General features: G+C 41.9%; 1 protein-coding gene across 1 annotated transcript in view; it reads left to right on the forward strand.

The window, feature by feature from the left end:
- Nucleotides 1-23,733, forward strand: part of LOC119773099 (neural-cadherin-like) — a 348,848-nt gene that overhangs the window by 159,610 nt on the left and 165,505 nt on the right. The window contains exon 6 of the mRNA XM_038269917.1: nt 6,818-7,067. Coding sequence (XP_038125845.1) covers nt 6,818-7,067 — 250 coding nt within the window. The remainder of the gene's footprint in view (nt 1-6,817; nt 7,068-23,733) is intronic.

Consider the following 23,733-nt stretch of genomic DNA (forward strand, 5'->3'; position numbering starts at 1 on the left):
AACAGTTAAGGCAGAGGCCTAAACTGTGGCACCATTGGTCAAAAATGACAAACTCTACTGTAGAACTATACTATTCAGAACAGGTTGGACTCTTTGTTCAGCCTCTCTAAGTGAAAGGCTATCACAACCACAGGATAAATCACAGTTGTCCGAATTTCATCACTGACTTGAGCCCCTTAGGGTTGAATCCCTCCACCTCCTGTCGTAGGGGTGTTTCAATTTGTTGAGGTGTTTGAGTTCTTGAGGTGGTGTGGTTGCTGAGGGGTTTGGGTTGTTGGGGTTTTTGAGTTGTTACAGGGTTTTAATTTTCTGTTTCTTATAATGAGCCAGTGACACCATTTTAGTTAATTTTCTGTTGATCACCTTCTTAATTAGTTCTCAGACCAGCTCCACACTAAATTCCATGTCCGCTCCATCAGTCCATCCGCAATGCTCACTCAATGCTTTTGAAATCTACCACTTAACTGTGAGTGCCGCCCAGAGTCCCAGATGCTGCAGCCCTGGAGGACAGAGAATAAGCAGGAGATCAGGTCCGGGCAGATATAGGAAGGCAAGATAATTCAGAGAGTGAAGCCAAAGCCCGTGCTGAGGACTTTCTGAGGATTCAGAACCATGAGATCAGAAGTACGAAGAAGTTCCCAAGGGTCACCAGGTCGGTGACCGGAAACAGCTCCAAGTTCAGCAAACAGGCAGAATCCAACAGGACTCCATAGACAGGTCAGGCAAACAGATCAGATGGGAACAGGAGGGGTCAGTGGTTGAGAGGCAGAACAGGCAATCAGAAAATTAAAGGTAATGCTGAAATACTCCTACCATTATTCTCGAGATAATGCTCCAGAATAATCTGCCCTGATGACTGGAAACAGGCAGTTCATGTCGAAACAGGAGCAGGTGGATCACATTAAAGGTAACGAGAAACTGGGCGGAGTTAGACAGGTGAATGAAAAGAGTAGTCCAGCCAGTCATCAGCGCCAAGATCATGACACAAATAGATCCTGTTCATTTGAATAAATTGCGTTAATTAATGATAGTTTTAAGAAATAATTTTTCATATGGACTCATTTCTACTATTATTTATCTAAAAGAAGCTGAACAGGTTTTGTGTCCTTAAAATCTGAACATCTTTTCTCTGACATCATTCCCTGCAGTGGAAAAAATTATTCATCTAATAGAAAGTATTTTTCAAAGCAACTGAACAAGTCATTATGTATTTGTGGACCCAGCTGTTGGAAGATAGAGCTCTGATGTATACCATACGGTATTCAAGTGATTTCTAAAAATATTTTTCAAATCGGTTTGCTGTTTTTCTTTGTTTATATTCTGACATTGCTGGTTTAGAGATTCACGCTGTTTATTATTAAATCAATCTCCCAAAATAAAACATTAATTTTGTGCATAACTATTTCACTTTACTTATGTAACGCCAATTTACAACACATGTCACTTTACAGTTGAACCAGATCATACAGTCAAATTGATTTAGTTTTCTATCTAAGGAAAAACTGTTGATTGGATCAACTCATTGATCAGGCTCAGTGTTAGCGGCAATCTGCCGAGGCTGATTGGGGTTCAAGGAGACAGAAGCAGACAGATAAAGCTACTATGAGGAAAAAGTAGAGAGTGCAGAACGCCAGAGATTGAACTAACAAATTCTACAGACTGGGAAAAGAGATTGAATGATGTCCTCCATTTCCTCCAGCAGTCTAAGCCTATAGCAGCATAACTATAGAGGTAGCTCAGAGGCTATCTCTGTAGTTATGAATCTGGGGACAACTTCTTTAACCCCTCAAATGAAATGATGGAAAACCTTTTTAATATCTCTATAGCTCATATTATTATGCAACCATCCGATTATTCAGTTCGGTCTCTGTTCTTGCTGTTAAATAAGGACTGGTTCTTAGCCACAGATCATTCAACTGCTTTTCCAGTGAAGTAAATTTAGTTCATGGCAGAAAAAGCTTCCTGCTTTAAAACGTACATGTTAGGGAAGCATGACTCAAAATGCGGGGCTTCTTTGAGTCCTGCTTCTGGTTTATATCAGTAATTCAACAATCAAACCCCCCTCAGAATGGCTGTACAGTTTATGACATGTTTTAGGTGATAAACTCAAAGTCTTTGACAATGGAAGGCCTACGGTACATCACCCTAATCTTTGTAATAGCTAAGGGTTTCCTAGTTTATGAAGAAATAAATATGAGCTGAGAAACGTGGAGGACCTGACTTGTAAAAGTCCGAGGTACAATAGAGTTACTCTTTGAAGCAACTAAGCTTTCAACCACCTTCTGAAAGGTTTCTCTGCAGTTCCTGAATTATTCAGGAAGCAGAACTGCGGGTGGCAGTGAAGATGATGACCTAAAGCCATGGCAGCTGTGTCAAAGATGACAAAGCTGGAGCAAACAATGAAAAACTTTCTGAATAACTTTGCTGTTGGATCTTATTGGGTTTCCCTGTAGACTGAGTGGATGCCTCTTCCTGCTGTAGAAAGTAGCTGCATGCTGTCTGAACTCATTACTTTACCTCACCAGACCCATTTATCTCTCTAAGATGCATGTCTGCTGGTGGTAATATGCAGCATTGGGCTCTCTATGTGGCAGCCTCCTGACATCAGAAGTAGGGAGTGATGCTGCATTTCCACTGGAAAACTGGCTGCTACTGGCCGCAGCAGTGTTTGATAATGAAATCTGTCCACTTCAATGTGTTTAATGGAAATCAATGGTACCACATCAAGGAAAGACATTTCAATATGGAATTTGATTAAAATGTGAAAACAGATGAAAATGAATTGAATAAATATTACAGAAAGACAGGGCCGCTGGAAGTCATTTTGAACTGGGGGTGCTCTGAAAATATTTTTTTATTTTTTTGTTGGACAAAAGACCTATGACCCTATAGGCGTATTTATAATACAATGAATAAAAATAGATAAAACGATTGAGATTCACTACTTTATTGTCAAATACACTTTAGTGCGCAAAACCACAGTCTGTAACACACAGACATCATCAGTTCTCAGGTGAATATATGCGCTAATAAAAAAACTTCACAATAACACTATAACTATGTAGATAAACCTGAGTCACTGTGTCACACGTCACTCTATTAGCTCCAAATCCTTTTAATTTTCAATTCCATTCAGTTTATTTGTATAGCGCCAATTCACAACACATGATGTCATCGCAAGGAACTGTTCACCAGATCACACAGTTAAATTGATTCAAAGTTTTTTAGTTGATTGCATTGACTCGTAGACACGAAGGCAATCCCGCACACTAAGCATGTTGTAGCGACAGTGGAGAGGAAAAACTCCCTTTTAACAGGAAAACCTCCAGCAGAACCAGGCTCTGTGTGAGCCGCCACCTGCTGAGGCCGACTGGGGTTCAAGGAGACAGAAGCAGAGATACAAAAAGCAGCTGTAAAAGGAAACACACAGCCAGGCAGACGAGCTCCGAGCCAGCCGCCATGTCAGAGGATTAAGAGAGAACATCCAGCCAGTCACAGTCAGAGAAACAGGTCTGCATTGAAAAACAGGCCAAGCTCCAATATCTATAAACAAAGGTGTTGATGGCAGCAGCACAGCTGATATTTCTCTCCAGGATGGAGTAACGGCCAAACATTTTTTGCAAACCACAAGGAAATGATGTAAACGTTATTGAACAGTTCTTCATTACACAAAGAACCAAGGATCAATAGGGTGAACTTGTCTTGATTAGGCCTCAAAATAATAAAAATAAAATCCAAATATATTTAATATTAAAATAAAAAAACGGCTAAATACTTTGTAGGATGCATCCAACCGCAGTAGGAGAGGGACTCTCCAGGACTGTGCTTGAGGACCTCTAGTCATTATCAAACAAATGTCTAGCTTCTTTTTGGTTTGGAATAAATTATGTTTTAGGTGAATTACCCCCTAAAATAGAAGCAGGGCATAAAATGTACAGTAGCAGCCACTCAAAATGGCCCTTCCCAGTCAATGCCAGCTGAATGGCAGTTCACTTCCCTGCAACTCCCAGCAAAATCCTTTCCACCTTCCAGCCACTGGACTGACCCCCCTTGCATATTTTGTTACTCTGACTCCACCCTTTCACTGAATTACAGAGTCTGACCAGGAGATGACGCTTCTCTTTAGATCCTAATGTCCACAAATCATAATAGAAAGAATATTTTAGTATGAAGATTGATGTTTAAAAAGGAATTGTAGGGGACCAGCCAGGGCCCCATCAAGGAAAGTGGGAAAATTTTCAATGGCTTCTACTGTAACAAAGAGTTGATGATGTCAGCAAACTGATTCCACAGTGACTCGGTGAATCTGGGTCCAGCTGATCTGTGGAGACAAGCTCATAGGTCACTCAGATCAGCTGATTTCTAGTTTCTGTTACATAGCATTAAATCACAACTCAATTCATCCCTTCTAATGATGGTGAATGAACCTTTGGCTGAATTGTATTCCCCTCTGGTCAGGACCCGAAACGATCTTCCTGGGTGGCAGATGGCTCCAGTCTCTCCTGTCCAGAGGCCAAATTGGCAGCATGCTGCAGAAATCATAGAAGCAGGAAGAGTTGGCACAACAACCCCTCTATTCTTTAACCCTGGGGATCATTTTCACAGTATCTTTCATGGTGCTATCTCTCTTTCAGCAATGGCATTTGGCTCTTTGGGCTGATGACGCTGTCAGCAAACTGCCCTCTGTGCCGACATGGAAAACAAAGAGTCTTTAGTATCGTATTGTATTTGAATTGTATTAAGTATAGATGGATTTAAGAAGCTGAATCCTTCACAGACAACCTGATGTCTGCTCTGTGAACATTGTAGAAACGTGCGCTTGCTTATCAAAATTAGATCATGGTCATCTAGAAAACCCCTTTTTTTCTAAAAATCTGAACATTTTACTTTCTAATAAAAATGTCATTTTCAGGTTTCCTTTAGCTATTGGTCAGAGCTTCTGTGTTCTTTTTCTATGTCTGCTTCTGCCTCCTTGAACCCCAGTCAGCCTCAGCAGATGTCCACTCACACTGAGCCTGGTTCTGGTTCTGATGGAGGTTTCCTGTAAAGTCGATGACTGGATGATCTGAATAATCTGGATCTAGAACGTGACCTGAGATGTAAAATGAAATATAATTATAAACTGAATTGAATGAAATAGCCGGTAATTACTTCAGTCAACCAGTTATCCTCACACACACACATTCACCCCAACACTCACCTCTGTGTTTTTAATTGGTTTATTAGTTAACTGACTAGTTTTGGAAACTAAAAAACAAAGACCATGGTATGCAGAAGTTTTAATCATTGTTAGCCTTTCAGAAATAGAAATCAATTGACCTTATCCGCACTAAATTAGATAAAATAATTAATTAAACAAATGAGGTGGATAAACAGAAACTTCAGAAACCTTGCTATAAACTGTAAAAATTGTTTTGCCGGCTTATTTTCATTTAACTACCCTCAAACTATTCATTTGACGCCACTTAAAATTCCCCAAGGCTTTATGCCAATAACGAACTGCAGTTCTGTTAGCTGTTGTTTCTTCTTTGATATGTGTGAGTGCCTGCACATGTATTATTCATACGGATGTGTGTGTGGGTGTGTGTGCATTGTTTGTAAGAGCACATGAGCTAAATGCACTGTAAGGCGAATTGGAGAATTGAGCTTTTCATGGTGAAATGTTCTTGTTAGAGTAAAATATGCTTATTCAAATCCCTTGTGGAATTTTCAGTTTTAGCAAGGCAGTCAATTTGTGGACAAGCTGGCCCAGAGTCCATGGATTCCCAATGTAAGCCACTTGCTGGGAAATGTTGCAAAATGACAGTGTTTTCAATGCTTGCTGTGCAAGCAACACTTTCTACTACTTTGCAAAGTAGGAGCATAACTTCTGTCTCATCACATGTCTCTCTGTAGCGTAGCGCAGTGAGTCCTTCTTTTTGATACGGGGTACCTGGTCAGTCAGGAACATCAGGGATAAGAACTTTGGCAGTTTGGTGTCCAAGTGGTGATGAGTTTCTATGGTAACCCCTGAATTAGGGAGAAGCAAAAAGCACTGGTACCTGTAGATCTTCCTCAAAGTTTCCAAAGTTGTTTTCTATCACTTGTATCACTATCCAGTGGTGGGCCGTTTTGGCATTAACATGCTGCATTAATGGCTATAGATAAAATATCGCCATTAATTCATGATATTATGAGATGAGCCAAACCTTCGTGGTGTGTGTCAAGTAATAGAGGGGGCGTTTCCAAAAGCCCATCAAGGAAAGGTGAGCAACATGTCTACAGTAATAGCCATTCAAAATTTCCCCACTTTCCTTGATGGTTGGTCCTTGGTTGGTCCTTGGCTGGTCCTCTAAAATTCCTTTTTAAATGTCAATCTATGTACTAAAATATTCAGTCATGATTTGTTGACATCAAGATCTAAAGAGAAGCATCATCTCCTGGTCTGACCCTGTGATTTAGTGAACGGGTGGAGTCAGAGTAAAAAAATATGCAAGAGGGGGTCAGTCCAGTGTCTGGAAGTTGGAGAGGATATCACTGGGAATTGCAGGGAAGTGGCCTGCCATTCGCCTGCCGTTTGACTGGGAAGGGAAATTTTGAAAGGCTGCAACTGTACCAAGTCCAGGCTCAGGTGGTTTCTAGGTATTAATGATGTCCCTTCAGGTATGTCTGGTCGTAATACCCGCAGACAGACAAAAAAGTCAAATTGCATCTAATAAAAAAGAAATGTCTACAAACACCCAGAAATTACCATAATTGAAAGATTTCTACCAAGAACACTACTTTTTAAGCTGTTCTGACTTTGTTTTTTTCCTGTTTTATTCTTTCCTGCCCATAGTGTCTGCCAATGATTGCGACTCAGGAGCCAATGCGGATTTGACCTATTACACCCTAAGTCCAGACTTCATCATTTCCCCTCATGGGACCGTGTTCCCAGCAGGGCCTCTGGACTACGAAAGACCGAATCACCTGTACGAGTTTGTTGTCATGGCAGTTGACAAGGGAGAGGCCCCTCGCACAGGGACAACGACAGTACGGATTAGAATGGCCAACATCAACGATGAGGCACCTGAGTTTTCCCAACACATGTGAGTATGAGCAGCACAGCCCACTCACAGTTGATGGCTAAGAGGCCTGTGGTCATCTGCAGAAATATTTTTGATTATAAAATTAATTTGAAGGAAAAGTCCAGTCAGCAAGGAATGATCAACAGATCATTATTTATACCTAAAACTAATACGTTCGTAGTGATTTAATGAATTTAGCATCAATCAGTAAAAAAAAAAAAGAAAAATTATTTCCATTGCAATCACTGAGTCCTGGAGCGTCCATTTTTTCCCAAATATAGAAAAAACATGTCACTCCAGCCGTCTTCCAGCAGTGATGTTGCGGTGCAGTAAGCCTAGTGCCATTCTCCCTGCTATACAAGCAAAATCAATGGGAACTACTAGACACATCTGCAATCAACAACAATTATTGAAGATTTCCAGAGGACTTCACCATTGAAATTCACCAGAGCTATAGTTAAATTGACAACGCCCACATTAATGGATTTGCCATTGAACTTCTGGCCAAAGAAAAGCACGTAATATGTAGCCAACATTTGGAAGAAGAATTTTTTCAAGATGACTTGGATAGTAGCATGTAGTGACAAACACCAGATACAGCACTGGGACTTGATCAACAGCCGTTACCGCACCGTGACGTCACAAACCGGTAGGTGGCAGTAGTGTTCTTTGACAAACATGGGTTCCTCCAGTAAAGCACATGAAAAATGTGCTGAAATGAAAGTTACTCTTAATTAAAAACAATAATCATTCATTGAAAGTACTTTCAGAAGTTTCGATTCTGAATATGACTGGACTTCTCCTTTAAAACCAACATGCATAGAAAAAAACAATGGGTTTGCTGGATTGGAAATTTTGAAGTGTAGCAAAAAAACATTTTGTGCAACTAGTAATTCTTTGTTTTTCATCCAATTATCCTGAGAATTGCTTTAAGGAGACATTCTAGATTTAGTAGGAAGCAATTAAATGTGTCCTCTTAACAAACCTTGTTGATTCACAGTGCAGAATTGGTTTCCCTCTTGATAATGACTTTCCTTACAGCTGGGGCTGTCCTCTTTGAATGTATGTAACTTTGTCCTGAAGGACACTTTTTACACCTAAACAGACTCCATTCTATTACATAGAGAGCAAAATTGTTATTTCTGCATGTTACAGAAGAACATATCGGCCTCAGACATCTTGAAATCAATCCGTCTTTGTTTGATTTCTTACATTTTATTTCTTGATTCACTCACTGATTAGGATGTTTGAGGTGTTTAAATGCACCATAAGCACACCTTGCAAATTGATCTGACATCATGGAAGTGAAGTTTTCACATCAGGGGGATTTACTATTGGACAATACTAGGCAGTTGCCTAGGGTCCCAAGCTCCTGAGGGCCCATAAAACTCTGTTTACATGTATGGTTAATACAACTATTCCTTATTTTTGCATATTAATTATATTTTTGATAAAAATTCCTTTTGCTAAAATGCCATCAGAACACTTATAATATTAAGCGTGTCTCAGCCCCCCTGCCTTCAGTGTCCACAAACATTGGATCTGCCCATTTGCTGCACATGTTCGGAAAAGTCCAAACAGACAGCAGCAAACCATTTGTAAACAACCAGCAGGAAGAGCAGTGTTGCCAACTTAGCGCTTTTGTCACTATATTTAGCAACCTTTTTAGGCCCCTCTAGTACTTTGGTTTCAAAGTAGCACCCAGAGCCAAACCTAGTGACTTTTTTCTGCTACTGGAGACTTTGACTATGACATATAAAAACAGCGAACTCTGCTCTCCAGAGCAAGTAGACTGGTAACCCCGCCTCCTGCTCTCCTCTATCTTGTCTGCTGTCATGATTCATGCAGCTATTATTTCATCCAGATGAAAAATGGAGAACAGATAAGCAGATCAGTGAAAAGAAGGACTGGGTTATTTACTTTTGTCTTTTTGGAAACACAGGAAGGAGCAATCAGCTAAGTGAGCTTAGTGCTTGGAAAAAATCTTTCATTCTTTTTGACACAGCATGAAAAGTCAGCTGAGTACAAAACATAGAGAGGAAAACAAGAAAAAAGGGGACAAGAAGAGAGGGAGAAAACCTAGAACAAATAATGTATGTCTATTCTATTAACATTTCTGTATCTGTGTAATGTGTCTGTTTTCTGTGTTGTCTTCTCACCTCAGAGGCCCCCCTGCCTGTTTTTGCCTAGGGCCCCAAATTCCCTAAATCCTCCCCTGTTTCATATGACTAGCAAATATTAATATTGGATAAACATAACAAAACTAGATTAAGGAAAATCAAGTAATTCAGATAATTGTTTTGTTCAAATAATGTTGTGATTAATGGATATTGAAAAGTTTTGGATAGCTGTTAACTTTTTAACATCCATATCATGTTTTTTAATCTCTTCATTTTATACACCTTAAGATCCAGTTGAACATTTCGTTTACTCTGAATGATCCATTTGGATAAATGTACAGTATTTTCTCCCAGCTGGCACACAGGATTCCCACTGTGTCACGATGAAGGTCTTTTTTATTATATTCTCAGAAACCTCATTGCTTCGTAGAAATGTTTTATGGAGCCTTGATACAGAGTATCTGAGAATGGGTGGTGTTTTAAATGTCATTGTACAGTAGCTGAATTAGTCAGACTTTTGCAAAGCCACTCAGAAAATGTCCTTCCTGGAGTGATTATTAGCGGCCTTGCTACTGTGATGAGGCTGCTTGTCCTGCTACAGAATCAAACTGTGGGGCTTAAGGTCCGCCACTAACGATCCTTCTGCTCGATTTTCTGGTAGAAAGCAAAATTGATAACAATTATCATTCGGGTGTCTAGGAAACAAAGCAGCTGAAGTTATTATACAACAGTTAGACAGTTAGACTTTCAGATTCTAATAGGCTGAGCTAGTTTTAAACATCATACAGGACTTTATGGGCAAATTTATTCTGATGATCTTAGCCATAGGCTACATGGAACCACAGTTTGTAGCACTGATGCCTTGGGTCTGGTGTTTACCCCAACTTTCATTTCAGTTTAGCTATCTACAGATGCAATTCAAATGTTGTTACCTCTGGCATTGCTGGCTGGCTGGCTGGCTGGCTGGCTGGCTGGCTGGCTGGCTGGCTGGCTGGATGGATGGATGGATGGATGGATGGATGGATGGATGGATGGATGGATGGATGGATGGATGGATGGATGGATGGATGGATGGATGGATGACATCTTTCTGGCCTGTTAACTTGGAGCTTTACTTTGTGGGATTGTCCCTTTATTTGTGGAAAACCATTAAATATATACTTTATATACTAAAAAAACAAACAAAAAAACAATGTCTAGTTTCATACCTGGGCAGAGACAGAGTTCCTGCATATTCAGGTTGGACCCTTGCAGCTGTTTCCAAATTCAGCACAGCAGCTGTCGTTAACACCCCCCACCCACCCTTGCTGCTGTGGCGCCTGCATCTTTTAATTGCTTGATTCTGTGGCAGAGAGTTGGGCAGATTGGTAGGCAGGTCAATCAACCATGCCCAGCAGCACCCACAGGAGGTCCTGAGCCCAAACTTTACACGTCTGTAAGTGTATTCTGTAAGAGATGGAAACAGAGGGAAACAGAAAAGTAATGCAGTTTTAAAATGCATTTATATGAAAATGAATCTAAATGGCATGACTGGTATAGTTTAAGAGATGCATGTGTGTGTTTGCATCCGTACGAGTACGATCTAGCTGGGCTATATTGATTTAATGACAGTGACAGCAGAATAATCAGTTCTTTCCTTCATGACCCTCGGCTTTCTCCTGCAGCTGACCCAGAAATCCCATTTGATCATACAAATTCACACACACACACTTATTCAAAGTCATTCAGGCAGTCTCACATGCTCTGTCCTCTGTATGTTCATTTAAATATATCCATGGTGCTTTTGATGAATTAGTCCTCAGTCTAGGGACAAAGCGTATGATGAAAACACAGGAAATTAAAGCATAAGATGGAGGGCTCATTAAATATGTCATTATTCAGGCAGAAAAAGTGGCCTGTTTTTCTCAAACTCTGGTAATGAGCAGCCGCGCGGGGCTGTACTTGTTTTGTCGGGTCAAGAGGGATGGCTGTCTAAACAGTCAAGTTTCACTGCAGATTTTATATCCAGGCTTTTATAATTCTTCAAATTGTGGTGATATTTTGAGCCTTAATTTTTGTGTTCTGCTATTTAAACTAAACTTCCCGTCTGGTGTTAGGGGGGAATCAAGGCTGAACAGTACCCAATAAAGCGCTGTGCTTAATAAAACAACCGGCTTAACAAACTTGAATTAAGCGAGTAATAATTTAAAACAAGATGTGAGTTTAATTTAATTCAGATTATTTATATAGCACACTAAGCATGCTTGTAGTGACGGGGAGAGGAAAAACTCCCTTTTAACAGGAAGAAAACCTCCAGCAGAACCAGGCTCAGTGTGAGCGGCCATCTGCCGAGGGCAACGGGGGTTCAAGGAGACAGAAGCAGAGATACAAAAAGCAGCTGTAAAAGGCGGCACCGTCCAGGAAACACACAATCAGGGAAGACGAGCTCCGAGCCAGCTCCATTGTCAGAGAATGAAGAAAGCACATCCAGCCAGTCACGGTCAGAGAAACAGGACTACACTGGAAAACAGGCCGATCTCCAGAATCTATAAATAAAGGTGTTGATGGCAGCAGCATAGCTGGTATTTCTCTCCAGGATGGAGTCACAGCCAAACAGGAACAGACGAGGCAAAGCTACTATGAGAAAAAGCAGAGAGAGCATAACGTTACAGTTTGAACTAACAGATTCTGCAGATTGGGAGAATAGAGATAGAATTAAGCAGAATGATGAAAAAGGGGTCCCTATGTCCCCCAGCAGTCTAAGCCTATAGCAGCATAACTATAGATACAGCTCAGGATAACCTGAGCCACTCTAACTATAAGCTTTATCAAAAAGGAAAGTTTTAAGCTTGACCTTAAAAGTAGACAGGGTGTCTGTCTCACGGACTAAAACTGGTATTTGGTTCCACAGGAGAGGAGTCTGATAACTACTAGAAATTCTAGGAACCACTAGTAAACCTGCAGATTGAGAGCAAAGTGCTCTGTTAGGAACATAAGGAACAATCAGATCTCTGATATAAGATGGAGCTTGGCCATTTAAGGCTTTATATGTGAGAAGGAGGATTTTAAATTATATTCTGGATTTAACAGGAAGCCAATGAAGAGAAGCCAGGATAGGCGAGATATGATCTCTCGTTTTCATTTTCATCAGAACTCTGGCTGCAGCATTTTGGATCAGCTGAAGGCTTTAAACTACAGTTTGTGGACTTCCTGATAGTAAAGAATTGCAATAGTCCAGTGTTAGGTTTAAACACCAAACACCTTATTCAGCAACCTGCACAAAGAATGACACAGAGAATTTAGTATATTTTACTTGCAAGGAGAGGGGATCAGAAACTGCATTCAGTTACAACTTCAAACCCACTCTGAAGCAGTATCTGCTCTCCAAGCCCTTTATTGAAGAAACGCCCTGATTACAATGTGGTTTCAACCGCTAAAGGGGGAGGGAACAGAACCCAGTTGAAACCAGAATTTTCGTACAACATCATACAACATCAGAGGATAAGGAGAACCCCTCTCCTTATCTAGTTGCACAGTTCTCCATTCTCCTCCACACCCTTAACGACATCTGTTAACAGCAGTCGCAGTCAACATCCCTCCTGCACAGACTTAAAAAACATTAATGACACAGCAAACAAAACTAAATGTTTTAACACTCTTTGTAATATGAGTAAGATAGAGATAACAAAATGTGTAAGTATAATATGATTAAAGTAATATGATTAAAGTAGAATAACTTATGTTCAATTAATTAACCCAACATTTCCCTCCTGTTTATTCACTTTAAGCTATTTATTTTTATCATTCAATAGTTACTTCTTTTCAGATTTTCAACTAAGAAATCATTCTTTTTTCTTTTTTTAGCTGTAAAGGGTACACTCAGAGGTACTTTAAACTGGTGGGTTATTGTCGTTGGGATTAGGATAAAAGTCAGGAAAGTGTAAAGAGAATTCATCCTCTTCGCTGTCTTCATCATCCGATAGGTGTTCCTCAGTGGACATAAGGGCATACATTTCTGTTTTAATGGGTTGTATTGCAGTGGTAATTAGTCTATTTAGCAGCAATCTAATACATGGAATACAACAACATCCACATAAGGTCAGGATGGCGGCAAATATAGCTACAGACATCAAAATAGAAAGTACCAGTTGTTTGTATTTACCAAAAATGTCTCCAGATCCATCCCACATTTTTGTGTCAACTCCAGAATGGTCTTTCATTTCGCTGTTAAGAGAGCGAAGGCCTTCAAGGGCCTTTGTGAGGCTGCCATCTGCAGCAGTGTTGTTGGGAATAAAGGTGCAACACTGATCTCCAAAAATAGAGCACACACCACCTTTTTCAGCTAACAACATGTCAACAGCAATACAGTTCTGGAAAGCCATCAGAGAGGTAGCTGACAATTGTTCATGGACGGCGGAGAAGCCTTGTTCTGTTTTATTTCCCAGCCTCTGGACGTTATAATGGATGTAGTTGATCCTGTCTACATTTTTATTTATAGTACACCACCAGCATAAGAAAGATTCAAATCCTGCAGAAACTTGATTCACTAGTTTATACTCATCTGGAACACCTCTGGGTACTCCAATACTGTCAATATAAGTAGGGTCATCTGGACTCCACGCATTTTCAGATGCCCTCCTTCTTCTAGTATGCCATGTGTGAGGTAAAATACTGTTTACAGTCGTTAACAATTCATCCATTGTGAGTGAAGTAATAGAAACAGGTAAAATCAAGGTGACTGCAGCACACAATCCAGTGGTGTTGCATGGAAGTCTGTCAAACAATCTGTCATCTCCACACCACCACCAGATGTCACTGCGGGATTGAGGTTTAAAAAAGGTGGATACCAGTAAAATGCTTGCACATTGTTTTTCATTTAGTGTACCCAATTTTGGGCCCACTCCGGTCCTGTTTACACAGGTGAAATTTGCCACAGCCACTTTCTTCAAAAAGATTGGTTTTTTCTTCTCATCTGTGGTCAGGGGATAGATCTTATCCCAATAGGTGCAATTATCAGTTGGAACTGTATAATTCATTATATTTAGAAGACATTGAGGAGTTATGGTGGCAGGAACCACACGTAACAGCGGTCTGGCTCCCATACACACAAGACAATCATTAGACACTGTTTTAGCTGCTTGTTCTGCCATTAAAAGCCAGTTGTTTGTTTGCCCAGAGATTCCAGTGGTGACTTGAAACAATTCATCTGTTTTAAGCGGGTCATTAATATTTTGAATTTTTATCTGTTCACCTTGGGCAGAAGTAAGAATCCCTTGTATCTCATCTCCTTCTTGTGTAACATTTGCAGAGCACAGATACAATGTCCAACATGGATCGGTTTCACTAGACCGTGCACATAGAAATGAGGAAGAACAGCCTTCCTTCTCAAGGGGTTCTGCTGTGGAGTTTATTGTCATAGTGAAAACTTTGGAGGCATGGTTAACAGTGAACCCTGATATTCTACTCATCCATTTCTTAGCTAAAGATGTCCATCCATATGATCCTTTTTTCCACTGTCCAGTGGTTCTGAAAACTCCCCAACTCTTTTGAGTTCTTTGAACTACACGGGGATATAGGTAGAAATCATAACCTCGCCAATCTCCCGGGTCAATTTTAAATCTTTGCGAGAATGTTTGAAAAGGAATAGTCACTACACTGATTACTCTAGTAGAGTTATAGCAGAGATAGACGTCCCTTTTACAAATAGCTGGCTCATGGGGGCAACAAGAATCCTTGCCCTGAGTGAGAGCTAAAAACAAAACTAATATGAAAAGTTGCAACATCATCTAGGTTCAAACTTCAAAAAGTTTCCTATGGGTAATCTTTTACACAGTGGTCTACTTCCTATGACCTCTCGGCAGAGTTGTGTACAATCATCACCAGTTTGAGACGGTTGTATACTAAAAATACAACCCCCTTTGTACGATGGACTTCCTCTGAAGGTCGGTGAAGGAGACCAAATGCGTATTCTATAACAGGTACCACAGTAGAATTACTAGAGTGCTAAGCAGTATGGTAAGGTTCCACAGAAAAATTTAAGAAAGGATTTTACTTATTACTCATCTGATCTAACTATCACTTTCTTGAAATCCATTTAGAAAACAAAATTCTATTTAACAAACAAAATTGAAAGGGAATAAATTGGTTTTTAGGGAAAAGCACCTTTTTTGGGTCTTAAATTTCCTTGAAGATTTATGTTTAGACATATTAGACATGCTTTACAAAAGTTTTTTGCATAAAATATAAATCCTATGCTGTAAAATGATGCTCAATGCTAAATAAACCCTAAAATCCCCCCGTTTGAGAATGATGAAATCATGACTCATATAGCAGCTCATTCAAAGAAATTTTTTTATTTGGAAAAGGATTGGTTTATGTTCGGTCACATATAGGGGCCACATTTTTTTATGATAGTTTGGCTGAATAAATTTTGTTTCTTAAATGTCATCCCCATTTTTCACATGTATTTAATAAGAAATGTTATTTTAATGAAAGTTACGATAAATTGGGGACAGGCAACTAACAATTATTTCGTAAATCGATCAGTCTATCGTTAATTCTTTCGATTAATTGGTTAGCCAAAAGTTCTGTAAAGAAGATTACTAATGACATTAAACCAGGTGAAACCAAAACATTTCCTCCTGAAGAGCTCCGGACGGAAGTTATTGACAGACAAAAACATTTTATATCGTATTTGCAAAATGTTTATAAATTTATTTTACAGTTTTGGTATGATTACTGATCCAAGTGGGTTACTCTGTCGGAGAAAGCCAGATTTTACATGTATATTATGTGTTAGAGTCTCTATACTCCATTTAATGATGAATCACTAAATTTGTTTACGAATATGTAAATAAACAATGAATATGATTCATGTTTTCAGCCACAGATAAAATACATGAGATGGGCAACACAGAGTAACTACAGCCCAGATGTTCAACTTTCATAGTGAAGTTATTATTTTTAATGAAGCATAGTAGGTAAAAATATAAGAGTGGGGTTTAACTCTGCACGATTCTATATATTCAGAAGAAAGTACTGTATTTACCGTCGTCTCAGTTGTTCAAATAAAATCATTTTTAAAAATGGAAAAAAATCCTAATTCCACATTTATCAGAGCCGGTGATCTCCAACATTTATAAACAGCATCTAGTTTGTGTGTGCTTAAAAATGTTTATTAAAGTAGCAAAATGCTCCTTTTTTCTTAAACAATGAATTCCTCTCTCAGTACTGATTCATACAAACATAAAAAAAAAAGGAGCAAATGCATAGTACCAATGACACCCGCCCAAAAGTGTCCCTACCAGGGATGGGATGCCCGCCTCTTTCTAAGCAAAGCAAGAGCTCCCTGCCCAAAGTTAACTGGAAATTCAGGGAAAGTCAGAAGACAGCCGGCAGGAGAGTCCTTTGGGGCTCTCAACCACACAAGCTGGATCTCCTGCCAGCCTTTAAATGACCTTGAGCTAACGGACCCAGACAGTCTCATCCTTGGGCCACAAACCCGGAATTTGTTTTTTAAAAAAGTTTTTTTCTGCTGCACCCCGTCACACAGGAAAACTGTTGGGGTGCTATTCACATGTATAGTTAATACAACTAATCCTTATTTATGCATATTAATTATGTTTTTTGATAAAAATGCTTTGGCTAAAATGCCATCAGAAGGCTGATAAATAGAGAGGAAAAAAGGACAAGAACAGAGGGACAAAACCTAGAACAAATAATGAATGTCTATTCTATTAACATTTCTCTATCTGTAGAATAGGACTGTTTTATAGGTTTTCTTGTCAGGGGGGGGCCCCCTGCCCATCCATGCCAAGGGCCCCAAATTTCCTAAATCCGCCCCTGCCTATAGACCATCATGACAGGAAAAAATGGATTTTCAGCTGGCCCCTGACCCGCCAAAGGATTTGGCAGCTCAATTAAAGGAAACACTCAATTTCAGGTTTGGGTTCAGGGGCTGGCTGTGGGGAGATTAAGCCTCCCCCCATATCTTTTGACCAAGCCCCCACAGGTCCCCCAGAATGGGTAACCCTTGTGGAGGTGCTGGGCATAGGAGAATAAGCCGGTAGATTCTCAACTTTAGGAGCTGGCAAGACTGGGGCTGAAGCAGAAGCAGCAGCAGCACCAAGTTCATTTGGGTCTTACTGTAAAGCTGCTTGTGCAGCTGCTTGTGCTTGCTGTAATAATGCTGAATATGGACCTACAGGTAAATCATCTTTACGATGGGTATGTGCAAGGGTATGGGTTCTTTTATTGTGGTTCTGCAGGCTCCTGTATCACACAAAATTTAACAGGAGTGCCCTGGACCATCAGAACTATTTCTGGTCTATAACATTTCTTTAAAAAAAAATCTTCTAGGTTTAAGACATCCATATTTTCACCCTCTATCTCTCTAATAGAAAATGGTTGATCATCTAGTCATGCTGAGCTTCCTGCTTTTGTGGTTTACTTTGACAGTGTCTAGCTATGTGGCCTTTTTTTCCACATGACCAACACGCTCTGGAATTATCAGTTGAGCGTGATCCAAAATCTCTTCCCCTTCCACGGCCTCTGCCTCGGCCTCTACCTCTGGACTGCTGATAAAACACAGTGTCCTCCTCCTCCTGATAAAACACAGTGGATTCTTTACTTTTATTGTGATTCTTTTTACTTTTTATGACTTTCTCTGCATGCAGGGCGTGGTTTATATACTTTTGGAGTGTTGCACCACTCATCTCTATGTGGTGACGATTTACCCATTCTTGAATTACACATTCTTCCACATCCTTCTTTGGAGAGGGAATTCCTTCTACTGCTTTTCTTTGTCTCTCCTCCCTCTCTCTGTTAGCTCTGCACTCTCCCTCTTCTCTCTGTCCTGCCAATTTCATCCAGACCATGGTTTGCATGTAACCTTCTTTTGCCATCAAAGTGTCTTTATTTTTGCTTTTTGTTTTTATTTTTTGTTGCAATTCTTTAATGTTTGCGGTGCTCAATTTACCATTAAAACCGTAGTTTTTTATCCAGTGACACAATGGCTCTACCGCCAATGGGTCATCATTTTCGACTGCTTTCCAATCTTTGCACTGGAGTTTCTCTAATAACTTCTGTTTTTCTTTACTTTGCCCCTTTCCCATTTTGAACTAAATTTGGGCCCAGTGGGTTTTCAACACCTGTCGTGTTCTAAACACTGGGGCTTCAGACAAGATGGTGATCAACGACTTTTTGTGGTAAAACTCACTTCAACCCTTACAGGTGGAGTTTTCTTGTCTACAAACATCCACAAAAGCTCACCATTTAACCCTTGTCTTTTTGGTATGAAATACAGATATCTAGTGATATCTATATTTCCTTACACACGCACACACACACACACACACACACTCACTGCGCAGTTAACTTTTACTTTATTTCTGTTTACTTATTTTAAACACAGAGGACGCCGCTATCCTATGCAGAATTTAACTAGTTTACAACTCGGGGAGCCTGCCCTTACAAACTAGGGGAGCCTGCCCTCCCGCGGACTTTAACTGTTTTAAAATTTCTATTTTACCTGATAGAGTCTAGAATTGTCAGGGTTTTAGTACAAAAGGGGGACCTCGTTACCCCATGCGGAATTTAACTATTTAAGATAGAGGACACCGCCGTCCTTCACGAGGTTAAAACTGTTTGCAAAGGGGAATCTCGTGACCCCACGCTGAGAGGACTTCAAAAGGGGAATCTCGTGACCCCACGCCCTTCACTTCGATCTTTTTTTTTATATTATTATATTTTTATAAATTTTTTATATTTTATATATTTTTCTTCCAATAATTCACTCACTCCTTATTAAAAGAAAAACTACTCACAATTCTCTGCGTCCTCGAAATGCTTCAACCGTCGGACCCCAGCTTGTAAGGGAGAGACCAGTCCCGTAAAGGGTCTCTTTGCTGCGGCCGCAGGCTTATCTGGATCTCACTCACCTGCTGGGGGTCGTCGGGTATCTTGCAATCCGGCTCGAAGGACCAATTAATGTTAGGTTTAAACACCAAACACCTTATTCAGCAACCTGCACAAAGAATGACACAGAGAATTTAGTATATTTTACTTGCAAGGAGAGGGGATCAGAAACTGCATTCAGTTACAACTTCAAACCCACTCTGAAGCAGTATCTGCTCTCCAAGCCCTTTATTGAAGAAACGCCCTGATTACAATGTGGTTTCAACCGCTAAAGGGGGAGGGAACAGAACCCAGTTGAAACCAGAATTTTCGTACAACATCATACAACATCAGAGGATAAGGAGAACCCCTCTCCTTATCTAGTTGCACAGTTCTCCATTCTCCTCCACACCCTTAACGACATCTGTTAACAGCAGTCGCAGTCAACATCCCTCCTGCACAGACTTAAAAAACATTAATGACACAGCAAACAAAACTAAATGTTTTAACACTCTTTGTAATATGAGTAAGATAGAGATAACAAAATGTGTAAGTATAATATGATTAAAGTAATATGATTAAAGTAGAATAACTTATGTTCAATTAATTAACCCAACATCCAGCCTTGAAGTAACAAATGCATGGACTAGTTTCTCAGCATCACCCCTGGATAGGTTTCTAATTTTTGCAATATTCCTCAGATGAAATAAGGAAATTCTATAACCTCTTTGATATGGGATTTAAATGACAGGTCCTGATCAAAAATAACACCAAGATTTTTTACTTTATTATTTGAAATCAGTTTAATCCCATCCAAATGAAGTGACTGACTAATCAGCTTATTTTTCAAAGACTCTGGTCCAAAGACTGTAACTTCTGTTTTTTCTGCATTCAGAAAGAGAAAGTTAAGAGTCATCCAGGTTTTTATGTCTTTAAGACATGCCTGTAATCTATGTAAGGGGTTAGCTTCATCTGGATTTATAGACAGATATAGCTGGGTCTCAATTTTTCCACTGTTATGCTAATGAGCATAACAGTGAAAATTAACTCTACCGATTGGGAGCATATATACAGTATAGTAAAGAGAATTGGTCCTAGCACTGATCCCTGTGGTACTCCACAGGTAACCTTTGAGCAAGTGGAAGATTTGCCATTAACATTAACAAACTAAAATCGATCAGATAGATAAGATTTAAAGCAGTCTAGTGCTGTTCCTTTAAGTCCAACAAAATATTCAAGTCTTTCTAAAAGAATATTATGGTCAACTGTATCAAATGCTGCTCTGAGATCCAACAGGACGAGCACAGATACAAGTCCATTATCTGAGGCCATGAAAATATCATTAGCAACCTTCACCAGCGCTGTTTCAGTGCTATGCTGAGCTCTAAAGCCAGACTGAAACTCTTCAAAAAGTTCATTATGGTGTAAGTGATAGCACACTTGTTTGGCAACTACTTTCTCAAGAATTTTTGATAAGAATGGAAGATTGGATATAGGTCTATAATTGACCAAGTCATCTGGGTCAAGAGACGGTTTCTCAAGCAGAGGTTTAATTACAGCATCCTTAAAAGATTTAGGTACATATCCCTGTAACAGAGATAGATTAATCACATCTAAAATGGAGGAGGAGATCAAAGGGAATGCCTCCTTAAATAACCTGGTTGGAACTGGATCTAACATACAAGTTGAAGGCTTAGATGAAGACAATAATTTTGCTAACTCTGAAAGTTCAACTGGATCAAAGCAGTCTAAACCCGGTTCAGATTCCATGACTACCTCAGATGCTGCCCCACCCTACAGAGACAAACCAATCGCAGATAGAGGAGTGCTAATGATCTTGTTTTTAATAAGATCAATCTTATTTATAAAGAATCCCATAAAATCATTTTTTTTTTTTTTTTTTTTTAACAGTGTCCTGTCTGGCAAGGTGGCAATAAGAATAATTATCTTGATGCCAAAAGGAGCCCAACAGATTTTACTTTCACAAGTGTAGCGGTATCGCAATTGCCATACTGCTCCACTTGTTTCATGTATATAAATTGCTTTATTATAATTATGCAGGGAGTTTTACAGTTCATATGGACACTGCAATGTAAGTAGAGCAGAAAAACAGAAGAAGAAGAAGGAAAAAGAAAAAGAAAAAAACAGGACAAAAGATGAAAGAAAGAGGAGATAGGAAGGAGACAATGACAAAACATTTTCAGTCTGCTTCAACACCTGTAATGAGATGGAGAAAAAAAAAAAAAAGAAAAGAAAAAAGAACAGCACAACCAAAAAACATGGTACGAGATATACAATAAAGCAAACACCTTGAAACCATCGCTAAAGTAATATTATTAAGTCTGACATGTACTCTGTGTTACCTGAAGATATGAATGTGGGGTTTCTGTTTGGAAGTGAATCTCTAAGTGAAGCCTAGCACCTGTAGTTGTTTGTGAGGGTGAACTTGTGCATGTAAAGTTTTAACCATAGAAAAAAATGCTCAATAGTGGTTGTGGAGAGCCGGAGAGGCACACCCCCCAGAGCACTGAGTCCAGCGCCGGGAGACCCAAAGCCCCAGGCGCCCAAGGGGACCCCAGAAGCGAAGGCACCAAGGCGGGGCCAGCCCCGGAAACCAGACCCCACCAAGGCAGGAGGAGAGACAGCCACGAAGAAGCCCCCCAGCCACCGCCATGCCGGCGCCCCGGGGAGCCGCGGGGACGAGTCCGCGGGCCCCGCCGGCAGCCGGCCACCCCGAAGTAGGGCCGGGCACCGAACACCAGCCCCCCCACGGCGCCGACCGAAACGCCCCAGCCCCACAGAGCACCGAAACACGCCCCGCCCCCCCCGCACCAAGCCCCGGCGACCGGCCGCAACACCCACCGCGACCGCACCACCCAGGAAAACACTCAGGCGGCCCCGCACCCGGCCGGGGCCCATGCGCATCCGCCGCGAACCGGCCACGAGCGCCGCGGGACCCCCCCAAAACGCCCCCCCGGCCAAAAGCGCAGCCCCACCCCACCAAGACCGATGCCAACAGCGCGCAACGAAACACACCGCGCACAGAATCAGCCCGAGAGCAGAAAAGCCGCCCGGCGCAAAACCGCAAGAAGAGCAGACCGCAGCCGGCGCAACCACCCCCTCCAGCAGCCCGAGGGGCAGCACAAAGCCAGAGCGGAGCGAACCGCGCCGCCCCCCCCCACCGGACGAAGCCAAAGCAGCCCAGCCACGTCCGCCGCCCCCCCCCGCAGCCCGCACCAGGCCCTGACACGCGGCCAGAGCAGCTCCGCCGCCCCGGCCCCCCACCACGCGCCGGCCATAGCCACTCCAGGCCCCCACCCGCCCCGCAGCCCCACCCGCCGCGATCAGCGGGAACAGAGCAGCCCCGCCATGCCTCCAGGAGGGAAAACCCACCCGAATACCCAGCCAGCGCAGCCAGCCCGCCCAGACCGGCCCCCCAACACTACCCCCGCCGGAGCCGCCCGGACCCCCACACACCAGCGGCGCGCCGCCAGCAGGACCCCCACCCAGCAGGCCCGCCCGCCCCCCGAGAAAACAGACATGCCAAACCCCCCAAAGAAAAAAAAAAAAAAAAAAGGAGCCCCCACAATGCGACAGCGGACACCAGACACCGACCCGCCCGCAACTGCTCCCCCCCACCGAGGAAGAGAAAAAAAAAAAAAAAAAAAAAAAACATAAATAAATAGGTAAATAAATTAATTAATTAATAATTACAATTACAATAAATAGGCAAGAGGAGAAGTGCGAGCGGAAAAACCGGAGCCCAAAACAGGACCCAAGACCCGCACCCCACCATGCCGCACAGCTCCCCCCCCCCCCCGAACCGATACCACAGAACCGGCATAGGAAAGAAACACCGCCCAGGAACCGGCATCGTAGCGAAGGCACCGGCACCGACCCCGAAAATCCCCGAACAACACCCAGCCCCACCCCGAAGCGGATCCAGTCCCAGGCCCCAGGGATCCGAGGCCCCAAGGGCACCCCATCCCCAGACAGGAGCCCCAGCAAAGCCCCGGCCGGCCTGGGGCCAGCGGAGAGGCCGCCAGGAATGAGCCAGCAGTCCCCCGGGTATCCACCCCCAGCTCCACCAGTGCACCGGTGAGCCCCGACGCCAGCCAGCGGAGGGAGAGCAGGACGGGGGGAATGGGCTCCGCACTTAGCGGAGACTTGAGATGTATTTGGGAGAGGGTGCGGTTGAGACCCCAACCTGGGAAAAAAAAAAACAAAAAAAAAAAAACACACCATCTCAATCATGCCTTCCCTCCCTAGTGCCCCCACTCGTACCACAGAAAAAAAAAAAAAAAAAAAAAAAAAAATTGAATAAAATAATAATAATAATAAATAAAGAAAATAACAACGCGGACACACATTCACACATAACACTCACATCCAATAATACCAGGACCAAAAACCCAGTGACACCGGTGGTCGGTCCCGGGACTATCGGATGACCCCATAAGTGAACCTAAAATCCGGATGTGAGGGGAGGGGAGCGGCGACACCGCCACACCAACCCATCTCTTTCCTGCTTCAAGCCCGGCCCCCCACCCCGCACACGGACCGTACCACCCCCAGCAAGAGCCCCCCCCGGGACCGGGGCCCACCCATCCCGCGCCGGCCACCCAACCAGAACCGCCCCCCCCCCCCCCGAAAAGAAAGAGAAAAAAAAGAAAAAAAAAAAAAAAAAAAGAAAA

The sequence above is a fragment of the Cyprinodon tularosa genome, unplaced genomic scaffold (genome assembly GCF_016077235.1).
Source record: "Cyprinodon tularosa strain WSP-4 unplaced genomic scaffold, ASM1607723v1 ctg741, whole genome shotgun sequence".
Taxonomy (NCBI): domain Eukaryota; kingdom Metazoa; phylum Chordata; class Actinopteri; order Cyprinodontiformes; family Cyprinodontidae; genus Cyprinodon; species Cyprinodon tularosa.